We start from the raw sequence: 17556 nt of genomic DNA, 5'->3' as shown, positions 1-17556 counted from the left end.
GAGTAAATACCATTGCACTAGGTAGGATTTACTCATAAATAAGCAGGTTTAAACTTACACCGTGGAAATAGCAGGCCACTAAAATGATTAGTTAAACCGATATCCTTTAGTCTAGCCTTCCCCAACCTGGTGCCCTCCAGATTTTTGGCGACTACAAGTTGAAGGCTCCTAGGTCGGATGAGGCTGTTTCAGTCCGACGCGTTTCTAGTAACAAAATCCCAGCAGCAATATTACGCACGCCAAGTTGGGAATACGCACGACGCACCAATTTGCGCCGCGCTCGCGCCTCGGGGTTGGGAATGACAAGCGTCTCTAGGGCCTCCGAGGCCGCCGCCGCGGCTTCTTCCTCCTCCCCTTCCCCACCCCTTGGCTGGGCGGGCCGGCGGCTGCGCGGGCCGAGCCGGGCGGAGCTCCCTCGCGCCGAGTCGTCGTCGCCGCATGGCCGGTCGCGGCGGCCCTGGCAGAAAGCGAGCTCCGCGCTGCCCGCCGGCCCCTTCTGCACAGGCAGGTTTGCGCGCCGGCTTGGGAGAGGCGGCGGGGCGCCCGAGGTCCTTCTCCCACCTCGCCCCCTTTCCATGCTTCCTTCTCCGCTTTCCTGACGACCCTCGACTGCCGCCTCCCTTTTCTGCACCCACCTCACCCAGCCGGTTCCTATAGCAGTGGCCCGGGGTTCTCCCTCCCTGTTGTGCCCAAGCTGGCCGCCGCTTTTTCCAGCCCTCCTCGCTCTCTCCCCCTTCTCATGTGCAGTGCACCTTCTAGCCACCCGTTCTTGTCAACTCCCCGTTCACACGTGCCATTTCTGGGCCGCCGGCGCCGCCTGCTTACCTGCTTCTCTCTCCCCACCATCGTCTATACAGTATTTTTTTCCAGCACTCCCTCATCTCCTGTAGCGTATTGACGCCCCTTGCTTCCTATACTCTCAGCTTTCATTCATCCGTTTGTTATATTTCCATACCACCATTTCCTTCAAGGTGGGGGACGTGGTGGTTCTCCCTCCTCCCCACCCGCACCCAGTTTTATCTTCACAACAACTCAGTGAGGTAGGTTAGGCTGAGAGGAAAGCAGCCACTGGCCCAAGGTCACTCCGTGAGCTTCATGGCTGAGTAGGGATTCAAACCCAGACTTTTCAGGTCTTAGTCCAAGCCGTGCAAAAGATTCCTACCTTGCAGGGGGTGGGGCTAGATGATCCTTGTGGTCCCTTCCAGCTCTACAGTTCTGTGATCCTATGATTCAGACAGTTTTGCTGCACTGTCAGGCATTTGACCCACCTAGCTCATATTCTGAGTGGCAGGGACCAGGGTTTCGGACATAGGTCTCCCCTGCAGTACCTGGAGATGCTTAGGGACTGAACCAGGGATTTTCTGCTTGCAAAGCAAACGTTCTGCCACTGAGCCACTGGCCACATTTTCAAACCTAAATGTCTTCTCTTGCAAATACTGTATATTCTCTTGCAAATATATCTGGTATTGCACTACTACCAAGTGTTTACAAACCCATCTTCTCTCACCACTCCTCATCCTCCAAATAGCCTCCCAGTTCCTCCATTCCCCACTTCCCTATCCTGGAGCCAGAGATTCAAAAGTGTCTAGCATCTCCTTTATACAGTACTTACTTTCATGATTATTATATTTTACGTATCAACCTTTTGTAGATGGATATTAGCTAAATTGTTTCTCTTCTGAGGAAATAAGTGAGGAGGGTTTTAAGAAGCTAGTGAGCTTTTCTGCAGTGTGGAGGGAATGGCCATTTTGCATTAGATTGTTAATAAACTTTGCCTCAGATTTGTTGAAAACAGACATTTAAACATGTTAACTGTTCATGTTGGCAAATTCATTAAATAAGCTCCATGCACGCAATGCACCATTTGCCTGTAAACGATTACGCCATTATGAAATTGTAAACTTACGGTAAATTGCCAGGGGACTGTTCTCCCCCCAAAAAACATCCAAACGTTGTTAATCTTCTGGAATTTTAACACAGAGGAGATAAGGCGCTTTACACTCAGATATGTAGTCTTTTAGAGAAGAGTGTTGTAGCATATAATGGAAATGAGAACTCTTTTAGCTTTTGAAATAATAAAGTGCCCTGTGGCACCTTAAAAGACCTAGGCTGCGACACCGACACACACACACACACACACACACACACACACATGCTCCAGGCTGACATAACACTCACGTTTGGCGGCTGCCTGGATGTGATTGCTCTGTGCAGCTGCAATCCTAACCCCACTTACTTGAGAGTAAGCCTGATTGAATTCCACAGGACTTACGTCTGAATAGATATGGTCAGGATTGCATTCTGGCACATTTATGATGATCTAGTCCTTTGTGGACTAGGATCTGCATTACTTTAGAACCCAAAAACTTATAATAAAATGAGTAGCCTTTTAAGGTGACAAAAACTCTTTGTTTTTGCTGCAACAGACTGCTTTTGCATATGGCTCCTGTTCAGGAAGTTTCTAGCTTCAAATTGTGTATTTATAAACACACAAAAGTATTTTTATAATGCCATAAAATAAAATATTAGTAAAAAAAATTAATAATATTTTATTAGCTACATTCCATACAATTGTATCAAGGTGATGTATAGTAAAAGCAATTAACAACACAGCAGCGCATACATTTTAAACAAAATTAAAACCATATACAGTGGTACCTCGGGTTAAGAACTTAATTCCTTCTGGAGGTCCATTCTTAACCTGAAACTGTTCTTAACCCAAGGTACGACTTTAGCTAATGGGGCCTCCTGCTGCCGCTGCACCGCCAGAACACAATTTCTGTTCTCATCCTGAAGCAAAGTTCTTAACCCGAGGTACTATTTCTGGGTTAGCAGAGTCTGTAACCTGAAGCGTCTGTAACCCAAGGTACCACTGTATTGTATAAAAATTCAAGGCGATATACAAGATTAAAACAAAATGCAATTTAAAACAGCGCAGATAATCATTAAAGTTTCCTATTTTGTTTCGACTATTTCAGACCAACACGGCTACCCACCTGTAACTATTTCTAAGTATGTTTACAATATGTAAAATATTCCTGCATTGTAGTGGTCATAGAGGGGAGTTTGGTCCAAGAAAGGGAGCCTGAAAACTATGGGGAAGAGTGTAAACGGCACTGTTGAAGCTCTGAAAGAGGAACACTGCACTTTTCATTGTTTTGCAGTCATAATAATACTATATTATTATTATTTTGCAAGCCATCATGATTAATTATGTGTTTTTCCCCCAGACTGAAACATGGCTGAGGATCCTCAGAGAAATTTCCGATCGGTGTATTATGAAAAAGTAGGATTTCGTGGTGTTGAAGAAAAGAAATCATTGGAAATTCTTCTGAAAGATGATCGGCTTGGTATGCTTGGTAGAAGACCATTTTTTTTTCACACATTCTGTTTGAGTTCACTTAATTGCAAGCCTGTGCATGTTTACTTGAAGGAAAAGCCCGTTTGACCCAGTGAGGCTTGCTTCTCATTTAAAGGCAAACTTATCAAGTTTGCACTTTCCAAAACAATATGTGAATTGAAACACATAGCACCTGTCAAAATTTGCAGTGTGTGTAAAAATGCATATTAGAGAAGATTCCATGCAAAACTGCATGTATGTTTTCATTAGGAGAAATTTGCACCAAAATGTTGAATTTTCACAGGGAATGTTTTTAATTAAAAAAAAAATCACAAATTGCAGCAGAAATGTGAAGAACTGAATTCAAGACTGGAAAAATGACAAATTGAGGGAACTAAAATTGACAGATTTGTCTATCCCAATGCCTGAGTAACTTTTGCTTTCTTCCCAGATTGGCTTACACACTGCCTCAGTCTGTATATTCTACCCACAAGGGCATGGAAACATTTCTCATTTCCCTCTAAAGCAGAATATTTTGTATGAACTGAAGATTATGCGATGCCTTTTTTTGGGAATGGAATAGATGCACACACGCTTGTGTGTGAGTGAATGCACCTACAACATGTGGAGCGTAACCTAAGACTTAATGTGAATGGTCTCTCCTCTGTTTCCAGCTTTCCCTGAGAGAACTGTATGGAAAGAGATTCTGGACCTATCAGCACTATACGTTTAAAGCAGTGTACTTCCACTTTAAACAGTCCTGACTCCTCCCAAAGAATCCTAGGAACTGCAGTTTGTTTGTCTTGCTCTTTCCAACATTTTTTTTTTTGGTGGGAACTGCCCTTGGCCCTTTTTCAGGAAGCCAAATGTATTTGGTTTTTAATGCTTTTGATAAGCTACTTTTTGTTTTGAATTGTTACAATGTTTATTGTTTGTATTCAATTTTGTGTGCTTATTCTTTGTTACCTGCCTTAATTTTTTTTAAAAAAACTGAGAGATGCTATGTAAATAGTAATATAACATAACAATATGAGGAATATGGGACGCCTAACAATTTTCAGTGCCTTTACCAAGCTACAGTTCCCAGGATTCTTTGGGTGAAGCCATGACTTGTGTGGTAGTACAGTAGGAGTGGGCAACTTCCAACTGCTCTGGGACTCCAGTTCCCATTTGCCCAAGTCAATATGACCACTGGTCAGAGATTATGGGAGTTGTAGTCCAGTCACAGATTTCACATCCCTGGGGGATACTTCTTTATTTAAAAATAGGTACTGTACTAGTTATTAGTTCTATTGGGTTACTGAACTTGAGAATGAATATATGTATGTGTGTATAAACAGTATATATATGTATTTAATGTGTATATGTATAAATACACACACACATATGCACATACACTAAAAATGGCTTCATTTTAAAATCAACTAATTTTGTGCTTGTTCAATTATCATTGATTTGTTACACTTAACCAGTACAGTGGTACCTTGGTTCTCAAACTTAGTCTGTTCAATTCCCGAAACTGTTCGAAAACCAAGGCACGGCTTCTGATTTGTTGCAGAAGCTTCCTACACTCAAGTCTGGCTTCCAAAAAATGTTTGCAAACCGGAACACTTACTTCGGGGTTTGCAGCTTTCAGGAGTTCATTTGTTCGGGAGCCAAGCCATTCGAGTACCAAGTTACCACTGTATTTCAAAAAGGCACCCATTTTGTGGTTTCAAATTTATTTACCTTTAATTGACAGCAGCTGATGAATCAACCAAAAACACTTACGAACTATTTTACCCCTTAAAATCTTTTGAATATTGCTGCTAGGTTTTCATTTTGCAAAAGGACTGAAAGTGGAAAAAGCACGTGTTTTAAATTGGGTTTGTTAACGTTGAAAAACCCGAATGATTCTTTGATGCCTCCTAGAAGCATGATTGGTGCTGTGCACTTACAGATGTGTCCTGGTTGGTGTCGGTTGCTGAGAACAGAGATGCTTCATAACACCATTCGAGTTCTAAAATGGTCTTTGTTCTTAAACCCCCCCTTCACAGATATTGAGAAGCTTTGCACATTCAGTCAGAGGTTTCCTCTCCCATCCATGTATCGGATCCTTGTGTGGAAGGTGCTTCTAGGTAAGATGATATGGGGAAAGCAGGTTCTTCATTAGAAACATAAGGGCAGCTTTGGACATATGCTTACTGTAATGCTAAGGAAAGCCAATTCACGCTTTGAATGCTCCATTGAAGAAGCCTTTGCAAGACATCGGGGACAGGGCTAGTTAGTGTGCCCATGCTCATGAGCATTCCTTATATCCAGGGCTCATAGTACTTAGTTGATCAGAGAAAAACAACAAGTCCTGTCAGAAGATCTAACCTTCCACCAGAACTTGCAAGTACATGCAGACCCAGTTCTCCTTTCTCTCTCTTCTTTTTCCAGGAATTCTTCCTCCTCACCATGAATCTCACGGGTTTGTGATGCGATGCCGAAAGGAGCAGTATAAGGATGTGCACCATGCGCTCCGAGTAATTCGCTTTATCAAGGATTCTACCCCACAGGTTGAAGTTTTCCTCCGGATATACCAGCTGGAGACGGGAAAGCTTCCTCGGAATCCATCTCTCTCTTCGGTCAGTCGTGCTGAAATTTGCCCTCGACAATACTCCTTTGTATGAAGGTCCAAATCTTTTCCATCTGAAATTCTGCTAGAGTGAAGAAACTGTATAGTGGCCACATGAACTGCAGTATCTTGAGAGGTCAAATTCAGCCTTAACCAGAGATACTGTAAACAGGGCTTAGGGAAAGCACGTTCTGTTACCATCTAGGGCAGGCATCCCCAAACTCGGCCCATCAGATGTTTTGGGACTACAATTCCCATCATCCCTGACCACTGGTCCTGTTAGCTAGGGATGATGGGAGTTATAGTCCCAAAACATCTGAAGGGCCGAGTTTGGGGATGCCTGATCTAGGGCATGTTACAGAATGAATTTCCCTTGTAGTTAGTGGCAAGCGTGGCAGACATCTAAGCTGAAAGTAGGCAGCCACAGTAGGATTGGGTTGCTGAGAAAATGCAGTGAGGGGGGAAAGTATTTGATCCCCTGCTAAATTTGCCTGTTTGCCCTCTGACGAAGAAATGACCAGTCCATAATTTTAATGGTACGTTTATTGTAGCTGTGAGAGACAGAATAACAACAGGAAAACCCCCAGAAACCCAGAAGACAAAAGTCAGAGATTGATGTGCATTATAATGAGTGAAATAAGTATTTGATCCCTTTGCAAAAGATGACTTAGTACTTGGTGGCAAAACCCTTGTTGGCAATTACAGAGGTCAGATGTTTCTTGTAGGTGGCCACCAGGTTTGCACACATCTCAGGAGGTATTTTGTCCCACTCCTCTTTGCAGATTCTCTCCAAGTTAGTAAGATTTCGAGGCTGATGTGTAGCTACTCAAACCTTCAGCTCCCTCCACAGATTTTCGGTGGGATTAAGGTCTGGAGACTGGCTAGGCAACTCCAGGACCTTAATGTGCTTCTTCTTGAGCCACTCCTTTGTTGCCTTGGCCATGTGTTTTGGGTCATTGTCTTGCTGGAATATCCATCCTTGACATATTTTCAATGCCCTTGCTGAGGGAAGGAGGTGGTCACCCAAGATTTGACGATACATGGTCCCCTCCATCGTCCCTTCGATGGGGTGAAGGTGTCCTGTCCCCTTAGCAGAAAAACACCCCCAAAGCATAATATGTCCCCCTCCATGTTTGACGGTGGGGGTGGTGTTATTGGGTTCATAGGCAGCATTCCTCCTCCTCAAAACGCGGTGAGTTGAGCTGATGCCAAAGAGCTCGATTTTGGTCTCATCTGACCACAACACTTTCACCCAGTTCTCCTCTGGGTCATACAGATGTGCATTGGCAAACTGCAGACGGGCCTGTACATGTGCTGTCTTGAGCACGCGGACCTTGCGGGCTCTGCAAGATCTCAGTCCTTCACAGCGTAGTGTGTTACCAGCTGTTTTCATGGTGACTATGGTCCCAGCTGCCCTGAGATCATTGACAAGTTCCCCCCGTGTAGTTCTGGGCTGCTTCATCATCATTCTTATGATCATTGCAACTCCACAAGATGAGATCTTGCATGGAGCCCCAGACCAAGGGAGGTTGACAGTTATTTTGTGTTTCTTCCATTTGCGAATTATTGCACCGACTGTTGTCACCTTCTCACCAAGCTGCTTGGCAATAGTGTTGTAGCCCAGTCCAGCCTTGTGCAGGTCTACAATCTTGTCCCTGACATCCTTGGACAGCTCTTTGGTCTTGGTCATGATGGCTACTTTGGAATCTGCTGGATTGATTGCTTCTGTCGACAGGTGTCTTTTGTACAGGTACTGTAACGAGCTGGGATTACAGGTAAGACCTCTCCTTTACAGCAGGTGCTTCTAATCTCAGCTCGTTACATACAGTGAAGATACCAGGTAACTTGACATCTGGCTGGTTGATAGGGGATCAAATACTTATTTCACTCATTATTAATGCACATCAATCTCTAACTTTTGTCTTCTGAGTTTCTGGGGGTTTCCTGTTGTTATTCTGTCTCTCACAGCTACAATAAACTTACCACTACAATTATGGACTGGTCATTTCTTCGTCAGAGAACAAACAGGCAAATTTAGCAGGGGATCAGTTACTTTCCCCCCCTCACTGTATCCCTCAGTATGGTGACCTTGAATGGGAAGCAATTCCCTGGAGAAGGTATAATTAGCCCTCTATAACACTTGGATAAGGAACCTATGGCTCCCCAGATGTTGCTGGTGTTGGAGTAACTCTCATAAACCTCAGCCAGCACATTCAGTCGCCAGGGATGATGGGAGTTGTAGTCCAGAAACATATTGATGTGCCACAACTTTGTCACCCATGCTTTAGCACATAGCAGAACCTTACAACAGAGGGGCAAAATTACTATATGTTGTCAAATAACAAAGTTGACTGGAAAATGCTGTTCCGTGCATGTGTGGCCTCTTGATAATCCCATGCCGTGGCTGCTTTGCTTTCCAGGAAGCCGAGGACGAGGTATTCCTTGCCATTGCTAAAGCTATGGAAGAAATGGTAGAAGATCACATTGATTGTTATTGGCTCATCAGTAGCTTTGTGAACCAGTTGAACAATAAGTACAAGGATTCAATACCACAGCTGGTAAGAATATTATATGCATACATATCTATTCATCCCACACAGGAACAGAATAGTGAAAATACAGGTAGAGAAGTTGTACCAAACACCGTCTTCTATGTTGCTGCTTTTTCTGACAGGCTCTTGCACAAATATCCTGTGTGGACTTGGAAACTGAATTATGCTCTGGATTCTTTTTTGGAGGGGATGAAGGAAATGCAGTGCAAGTTTCTAGAACAGAAGTGCAGTGACTAGTGGGTAGCTCAGGGTTGACTAATCTGTAGCCCTAGAGATGTGGCTAGCCTCCCATCTCCCAGCCAACGTGGCCAACAGACCTCTAATAAATATCACGGGGATTGGAATGCTGATGACAAGGAATGCAATCAAGGTTTTGGCATATATTCAGTTGTGTGTAAAGTGGTACCTCCAGTTATGAACGGGATCAGTTCTGGAGGCCCGGCCGTATCCCGGAAATTCTGTAACTGGAGGTCCACTTCTGCGTGGTGTCGCAGAGTATTTCTGTGCATGCGCGAGTGGCAAACCCAATTCAGGTTTGCCGTGGCCGTAACCCAAAGATTCCATAAGCTGGAGGTTATGCAACACGAGGTACAACTGTAGTTAATAACCGGCCGCCAACTTCTTGTCTTTTGCTAGTGAAGGCTTTGTGACGCAGTGCATCTCCCTGTCCTCCAGGGAGTGCCTGCAATGGAAAATGCAGCAAAACCAGATACTACTGAATATGTGGAAAGGGGTGGCAAAACTGGGCATGAAGAAAGATGTAGATTATGCTGTGACAGATAGAGAAGGCATACTCTAGTCTCTGCTTCCCTTGGTTAGGTGTAGCCTAACATTTACTGACTGAAGGCAGGAAGCTGCATTGCTTCGTTCCCCTAAGAGCAAGGTAGATAAAAATCAATGATTTTTTAAATTTAAAAAAAAATCGGATTTTTAAATTTTAATTTGGATTTTTTAAAATTTAAATTGGATTTTTAAAATAAAATGCTTTTGGAGGAAAAATCTTTCTAAATATCGTTTTCTATTTAAGTTACATTATAGTCCAAAGGCTATTCATCGGGAAATAAGGATTTGTTTTAAGTTTTTCATGTGTGCTAAAACTCAGTCTTAAGATGGTTTTTTAAAAACCCGTTTAACCACATCAAACAAACATGGATGCATATGCTATAATGTTATTGTTTTAGTTAAATAAATTGTTTACATTGCTCTTAAGGAAATGATTATTTTTCTCCTTCCAATAAAGTACAGCAGATTAATTTGTGACTTTGTATTGTATTTTGGTATTTGTTGGAGGCCGCCCAGAGTGGCTAGGGACACCCGGCCAGATGGGCGGGGTATAAATAATAAATTATTATTATTATTATTATTTATTATTATTATTAAAGTTGTCCAAATATAAACTTATTAAACCTCACAATAATTTCATAATCATCTGTCTATGTATTTCTAATAGTATAACCAAATCAGTAATTTTTGATATAACTGTAAAAACTACTCTGAAAATTTATTATTCCAAAAATGAAATCTTCATCTGGTTGTAAATATTAAGATTATACCAGCAAGATTGATTCTTTCTGTAAAAAATAAAAAATGAAAAAATAAAATAAATCAAGTCTTACTGACTAGTGATTTAAATCATGATATAAATTTATTTGATTTAAATCAAATCCACCCTGCCTAAGAGTCCTAGGCTTGCCCTTTAGCAGAATGAATGAGGCCATTCCCTTGTTTCTCAACAGCAGTGATGCAAATTACTGCAGAACCGCCTTCATTCCTTTCTACTCCCATGCAAACCGTATGCCAGGCTCCATTCTTTAATAGAAAGAGAAGTTTGTAGAAATAATTTCTGCAACATCTATAAATAAAATTTGATAGGAAAACACTTTGGCTTGAACTTTCCTTAGGTTGATTGTTTAATTGATTGTTGTTGTTGTTGTTGTTGTTGTTATAACTTTCTATACTGTCCTTCATCCGAAGATCACAATGCTGTTTACAATATTAAAAACACAAAAATACACATAGCACAATAACAAACAAAAACAATACTGCCCACAGTTTAAAAGGCCATAGATAGTTCAAATAGCCAAAGGCCTGGGAGAAGAGGAATGTTTTTGCCTGGCACTTACAGATATGTAATGAAGGCGCCAGGTGAACCTCCCCAGGGAGAGCATTCCACAGGTGGGGGAGCCACCACAGAAAAGGCCCATTATTGTGTTGTCACCCTCTGAACCTCCTGGGATGTCCTCTCCCAACACTTGGAAATAGGGGCATGTGTCAATTTCTTTCGACTAATGAAGAATAAGTGATTTTTTTCAGATATATCTATTTAAGATCCAGGTTAAGGAAAAGAGAACAGGAGGCAGATTTACAGAAAATTTACAGTTTTTCTCATTGGTGCCAGTCCTATCTGAATTTCTTTAAATTATTAATAAAATCATGTTTATAGTAAAATGTTCAGATATAATTGAAGACGAACAAATGAAAATAAACAAGCAGATGTTTAATTAACTGCTAACCTTGTCCAAAAGGTGTCCAGAGAGAACTGTTTACAGAAGTGAAGTAAACTGTGTGTGTGTCAGTGTCATTCAAAATAATACAGTATTTCTGGATGGGAAGTTAATGTGGAACGAGTGCTGCTTACGAACCCCCGCTTTTTGTTTCAGTGTCCACACATTACTGTGGTCAAAATGACAGCCCATACTTTTTTTTACATTTAGTCTGGACTTCCTTCTACTTGTGGAAGGGGTGTGCTTATAATGTCACACATGTACTTGCCATGTTGAAATCTATAGTTTTGGGAATGTGGGCTAATCTCTAGCATGCATGTAAGATGCTGAAAGCCACCCAACAGGGTTGAAGAGCATGTAGAAACAGAGAGTTGCTCCCTGTTGATGACAATTTACGAGTATGTGCTGTTTCCTTCCCCACCTCTTTTTTTTTTTTTTTTTTTTTAATAAATTAAGAATTGCTGTATTGTTACGAAGTCTCAAATTATTCAGTGACTATATACTCTTTTTGGAGCCTCACACACCCAATGAATATGGAAATGTTTAGCGAGCCTTACATTTTGGATCTGACCTTTGAAGAACATTATCTGACATGGCATTTTTCACAGTGTGTCATGCTGAATCTTTTTTCTTTTTTTAAGGCACCTTGCTGCTTGTGGTTTCCTGCTATAAATACCTGTAACAGCGAGATTTATTTATGGTCATTGATAAACTTTATCACTTCTCTTGACATTTATCCTGCAGCCAAAACTTTTGGAACAATACCTGAACCTTGAAGACAGCGGACTCTTAACGCATCTGAAGTTGTGTTCAGCAATGAGCCATCTTCCTTACAATCTTTGGTTTAGAAAGTGTTTTGCGGGTTGTCTACCTGAATCCAGCTTACAAAGGTAAGCATCTTTCCCCTCCCGCCCAACTTGGATCAGTCAGATCACTGTGTTGTTGTTCAGTCGTGTCCGACTCTTCCTGACCCCATGGACCAGAGCATGCCTATCTTTCACTGCCTCCCGCAGTTTGGCCAAACTCATGCCAGTCACTTCGAGAACACTGTCAAACCATCTCATCCTCTGTCATCCCCTTCCCCTTGTGCCCTCCATCTTTCCCAACATCAGGGTCTTTTCTAGGGAGTCTTCTCTTCTCATGAAGTGCCCAAAGTACTGGTGTCTCAACTTCAGGATCTGTCCTTCCAGTGAGCACTTTCCTTCCTTCCATCACTGTAGCATCCTTTAAAATAGTCTGTTTTCCAGCTTTAGCCTACAACCCACAATACCACAAACTCCTGTGTCCCCTGACTGATGCGGCAGAGTACTTTTATAGATGGAGTTGCAAGATATAGATTTAGCTGCAAGATACCTATAACCTCACCTCCAAACTCGGGGATGTTGCATGAATATGTTTTGACAAGTCAGAACTTTTTGACATTCTAAAATCTGTCAGTTAAGATTATATAGGGAGTGATGATGCAAACTTTGGCATCTTGTGTTCCCTACATCTTGTACCAGAGGGTGGAGGTGTGAGTTGCCATTTGCTGCAAAATGTCTCATTCCTGCCATGACTGAGATACTATTTTGGTCAGGAAAGGAAAAAAAAACCCACTTCAGTACTGAATAGAAATTATTATAGCTATAATAATTGTAGGCGTGCAGTTTTTAAGACTCTTGTATTTTCTAGGGTTTGGGACAAAGTTATTAGCGGCTCCTGCAAAATTCTTGTCTTCGTTGCTGTTGAGATTTTATTAACCTTTAAAATGAAGTTGATGGCCTTGAATAGTGCAGGAAAGATTCAACAGTTTTTGGAAAATGTAAGTACTCTTCCGCATACTAATATACTGTGCCCCCTCCGGGGGGGGGACCCCACATAAGGGATTTGTCTTGCGTATCAGATTTTTTTGGGGGGGAGAGGTGATTGCAAGAGAAATCCAACTGAGATTTTGCCCGGTGTTCAAGTGCTGCAATTAAAAGTTTGCGTAATTTAAAAAGGTAAAGTTCAGACACTGCATCAAACCATGATCTGTGCTAATCACAGTTTGGTTTGAGCTTCAAAATGTAAGAGACTTTCACAATGGTTTCTCAGTTCAGACATAACAGCAAACCAAACTTAGCACAAAACACAGCCTGCACGGCAGCTTCAGTATCCATGTCTTGTGAAGTGATCTAGGTTCAGATGTAAAAACAGACCATGGTTTGTCTTGATGTCTGAGTGGAAAGGATAGGATCGTCTCAGTGGCTGAGCCGGGCTCTGGAACTCATTCTTACCTGAACAGGGCCTCCTGCTACACTCCCCTCTCTCATGGATTTCCATAAGATGGGCCAAAACATTCCTTTTTATAGGAGCACCTTTGAGCCATAGTCACTGCCTTTCTGAGTAGCTTTGGTTAAGTTATGTTTAGCAGCAGTTTTGTGGGTTCCCCTCCTTTCTCTCTCTGCTGTTTTAATGCCTTATAGCTGCTTTCTTTTATTTATTTGTTGTTAATCTTTTTTTTAAGAATCATTTAAGTTTTTATTTTAACTTCTGTTGTTAGCCACTTTAGGCTTGTCGAGAAAAGATGGGCTATAAAAGTTTTAAATAAATAGAACTCGCTGGCCACATTTAAGCAGGTTGCAGGATTAACTTGGCCTTGTGACTCCCCCCGCCCCAAATCCACCACGTGGTCAAACAAGTTCACAGACGACAACACTGTATCAAGCCAGGTTATCTTTTTCTATTTGAGTGAGTGGCCATTCAATGCACACTCTCTCCCATTTTTATCTGCGTTGGGGAAAAGAGAGTATCATTGATGCAGGAACGTAAAGGAAAATAAAGAGTGGAATGGTTTGATATGGATGACCCGGTCTGGATTTCCAGGTGTGCTCTGATGCATGCTTGGACCTTCTTTTGCAAGGAAAGTTCTCCTTGCGCAACACAAACACCCCCCCAAAAGAAAAAATCGGAAGTAGCGCGATTTGAGCGCTTCTGCATATGTGTGAAGTGCACAGAAGTGTCCTGCGCATCCGGGGGTCATGTGCGGGTTGCACGTGCTCTGGAAACGCTTTTGGGTTTTGGGGGCGTTCTTAACTCGAACATCCGCAACCATGGGGGTGCGCAACCCAGGGTATGACTGTACTTGAAACTGAATAAGCAAAAGAGTGTGCTCTGTGTGTGTGCATTAGCAATTGGCGTGAATGGATATGGCAGGAGTTTGGAAGAGCAATCCTATAGTGACTGGTCTTTAGCTGCCTTTAGGTTTGCTGCCTGAGATATTGAAGTACTGGAATACCTCAAACTGAGTATCTCTTTTTATCTTTTGTAGATACCTCAAGATAACACGGATGCAATAGTGAGCAAAGCGATTGAGCTGTGGCACAAACATTGTGGGACCCCTGCCCACTCAGTCTGAGACCATGCGGCCCACGGTACACTTTTATTTCATTTGCCTTCCCTTTGTCCTTCCATCCTTCCTCAACAAAACCTACTTAAAATTATTTTAACAAAGGAGATGGGGGAGCAATAAAATTGCTACCACCGTATCTGATGGACTTGAAGTGTATAAATATATCTAGAAGGGTTGGTTTTAAATCATTTGAAGTCTGTGACCCCTTGCCTAGAAGTGGAGTCCCATTTATATCAGTTGAGTTGGATTTGTTTCCAAATAACCTTGTTTATCTGGGATGTGGGTTGTGCTGTGGTCTAAACCACAGAGCCTTGGGCTTGCTGATCAGAAGGTTGGCGGTTCGAATCCCCGCGACAGGGTGAGATCCCGTTGTTTGGTCCCTGCTCCTACCAACCTAGCAGTTTGAAAGCACGTCAAAGTGCAAGTAGATAAATAGGTACCGCTCCAGCGGGAAGGTAAACGGCATTTCCGTGCACTGCTCTGGTTCGCCAGAAGCGGCTTTGTCATGCTGGCCACATGACCTGGAAGCTGTACGCCGGCTCCCTCGGCCAGTAAAGCAAGATGAGCGCCGCAACCCCAGAGTCGTCCGTGACTGGACCTAATGGTCAGGGGCCCCTTTACCTTTACCTAAAGTCAATCCAATCTGGTGGCTGTCATTACCACAACTTGTGGCAGCAAATTCCATCGTTCAGCTATGCACTGTGTGATGAAGTACCTCTTTTTTTGCTTGTGCTGAATCGCCCAGCCTTCAGCTTCATTGGACTACTGGTTCTGGTATTGTGAAGCAGGAGCAAAGCTCTTTCTCCATTCACTTTCTACACCTCCATCATGACCCTGGTTCATTGCCTTGTTTCTAAACTTGAGTCTCCTCAGGTGACGCAACCTTTCATTTTGGCAGTGTTGCTCCAAATCCCCTGATCACTTTGGTTTTCTACTCCCTTTTCAGATCCACCCAGCATGTGAAACCATCAACAGCCAACCTGGGAGATCCCTCCAGTCCTGGTAGGCAGTTGAGCACTGACAATAAAATATTGATTCTCACAGGCTTGGTATGTGATGTCCTTTTAACTAAAATAAACCGCCAGGTTCCTTTGCCTTTGCTGTTCATCGTTTGCTTTTCATTTTAAATTGTTTAAAAATTTAGTTGCCTTGGGCATGCCTAGTGATGTGGAAAGTTGGGACTTAAGTAGAGGAATGTTCACCCAACAGCTCCTTTATTCCCTTCGCCCACTTTGTTTCCTTATCTTATGTAGCAAGGAGAAGTGTTTCCCCTATGCCTGAGTCTTTTGCTCCCTGTGTGCCTTGCCAGTGTTTGAGCTACAGCTCCTATCTGGCACAAGAGTTGAAATCCAAAACTTATGCAGGGCAGCAGCTTGGGGAAGGGTGCCCTAGATAACCAGCCTCACGTTTCCTGCACCCTTTGTGTTTGGAAAGAGTCTCTTCCACCATCCCACCCACTTGTCAACTTTAATCATGCCCCAGTCCTCTGGGCTCACCTCCATATTGATGTTCCTCAGAATGTTAGTACTTTCATACAATAGTAGTGCTATGTAACCCATTATTATATTAGACCATGTAACAGATCCTAACTGGTTAACCAGTTGAAGCGTGCAAGGTAGCAACTGTGCCCATTTTAGATGATGCTAGCAGAATATTGACACCCTTCCCACACACACACATTTCAGCCTTCTGCTTTATTAATTTGGGAAACTGTCAAGTCTTGCAGAATGCTCAGCTCTTCCCAATCAGTGTGCTTAAACCGCCGATTACTTTAATGTGGCAGAGAATGTGGTCAGTAGTTGCTTTCTGATAAAATCCCTATTTTATTTTTGACCGATGTTGGTGTTAACCATCTTCCATCAACCACGTCAATTAGTGCACGAATGCTGAGAGGCACAGCTGTGAACCACTATTTAAAGCTCAGGTGCCAGACTATTAAAAAAAACCCCAGAAACCCCCAAACCTTTTCCTCTGTGGCATACTGGGGCTACTTGAAGTTGATGCGATGAGATAAACGAGCTGTGCTGAACTTTTCACACAAACAATAAAATTTTTAGATCAATGTTTTTTTAAAGGCTGCGAGAAGCCTTCTGCAGTGTCCAGAAGTCAATCAAATGCCGCCATTTAAATGTCAGTGGAAAGTTCATATCTAATCACCCTGTTGTATGTACAAAGAATGAGATTGCAGGGAGCATTTTCCTTTCGTGCGTTGTGTTATTCAATTTGTGGCATGTTCTTTCATCAACAACTCTGTTTCGTGTTTGAAGGTGGGAGGTGATGAAAGCAAGTAAGCGTTTTGGTAGAGACTCAACTAGTTATGTAGAATCTAGGGTTGCCATATACTCAGAAACTTTTTGGCTTTTTTTGCAAAATCTCAAAGAAAAAAAAGCTAAACATATTTGCCAACGTTTGTGTCTAGATTTTCACTTTTTGAAATATGGCAACCCTAGTAGAATCAGCGCACTAACTATAGTGTTTGGGGTTTTCTTTCTAAATGAAGCAAGTCCTTTCATTTTATGAAAGAACATATTATAAATTTTCTTGTTATAATAATAAGAAGAAGAAGCAGGGCCTTTTTTCCAGCTGGAGCTCAGAGCTCAACTCTGGCACCTCTCAGGTGGGTGCCATTGCCATTCTAAGAGAAGCTCTTTTTCTAGGAAAATAGCACTGATAATAAGGTTCTCTCCATCCTGGCACAGCCAAAGCCAGAGTTATTCCTGAAAAAGCAGTGTGGGTGGTGGCAGCAGGGCAAGACTTGCCCCTATTCCAGGCTCCTTTTGGCTCGGTCACATGATTTAGCCAGTGTAACTTGCAAAAAGGGTGTCTAAATCAAAAAAAGGTGTGTAAGTAAATTACACCAGCATAATTTACCTTGGCATATATTACACTGGCTTCCTATAGTTTGGATTGCTCTGCCAGCCACTCAAATGATGCTGATTTATACTTCCTGGTTATCTGTGTTCCTTGTTGTATTTCCTGCACACTAGAGGGAGCAATTCTGCAGAAAAAGGCTCCTTTGGGCTTTTAGCCACTATCCTTTTGTCGTTCAGCATTCAGTGGATTCTGGTTTGTTGTTGTTTATTGTTTGTAGTGAGACTCAAGTTGCTGTTTAGTGGCCTGGAAACATAAACAGGAAGGAAGGCAGCATATTCGAAGTAAATAAATTAGATGTCGCTTCCCTGCAGCTTGGC

At 42.5% G+C, this 17556-nt stretch overlaps 1 protein-coding gene across 2 annotated transcripts; it reads left to right on the top strand.

The window, feature by feature from the left end:
• The first annotated feature begins 402 nt into the window (after positions 1–402).
• On the top strand, positions 403–15409 carry TBC1D7 (TBC1 domain family member 7). 2 transcript variants are annotated; one of them, XM_033154582.1, is made up of 9 exons: positions 403–504; positions 3231–3350; positions 5377–5457; positions 5762–5949; positions 8360–8497; positions 11740–11885; positions 12667–12796; positions 14285–14387; positions 15312–15409. In XM_033154582.1, the coding sequence occupies exons 2-8, from the start codon at positions 3239–3241 to the stop codon at positions 14369–14371; spliced, it is 882 nt and encodes a 293-aa protein (XP_033010473.1). In that variant the 5' UTR covers positions 403–504; positions 3231–3238; the 3' UTR covers positions 14372–14387; positions 15312–15409. The 2 variants fall into 2 exon arrangements, with proteins under 2 accessions (XP_033010473.1, XP_033010474.1); XM_033154583.1 differs by lacking the exon at positions 403–504 and adding an exon at positions 1022–1040.
• Positions 15410–17556: the final 2147 nt, after the last annotated feature.

This window comes from Lacerta agilis, chromosome 7 (assembly GCF_009819535.1).
Source record: "Lacerta agilis isolate rLacAgi1 chromosome 7, rLacAgi1.pri, whole genome shotgun sequence".
NCBI classification, from domain to species: domain Eukaryota; kingdom Metazoa; phylum Chordata; class Lepidosauria; order Squamata; family Lacertidae; genus Lacerta; species Lacerta agilis.
Note: the sequence above shows the minus strand (reverse complement) of the source record. Positions and strands in the feature narration are given on the sequence as shown.

Excerpts from the sequence above, each read along its gene's own strand:
- TBC1D7 (XM_033154582.1), top strand. The coding sequence starts at position 3,239 with ATGGCTGAGGATCCTCAGAGAAATTTCCGATCGGTGTATTATGAAAAA. Across the intron at positions 5,458-5,761 it reads TGTGTGGAAGGTGCTTCTAG|GAATTCTTCCTCCTCACCAT; the intron begins GTAAGATGATAT and ends TTCTTTTTCCAG. Across the intron at positions 12,797-14,284 it reads TTCAACAGTTTTTGGAAAAT|ATACCTCAAGATAACACGGA; the intron begins GTAAGTACTCTT and ends TATCTTTTGTAG.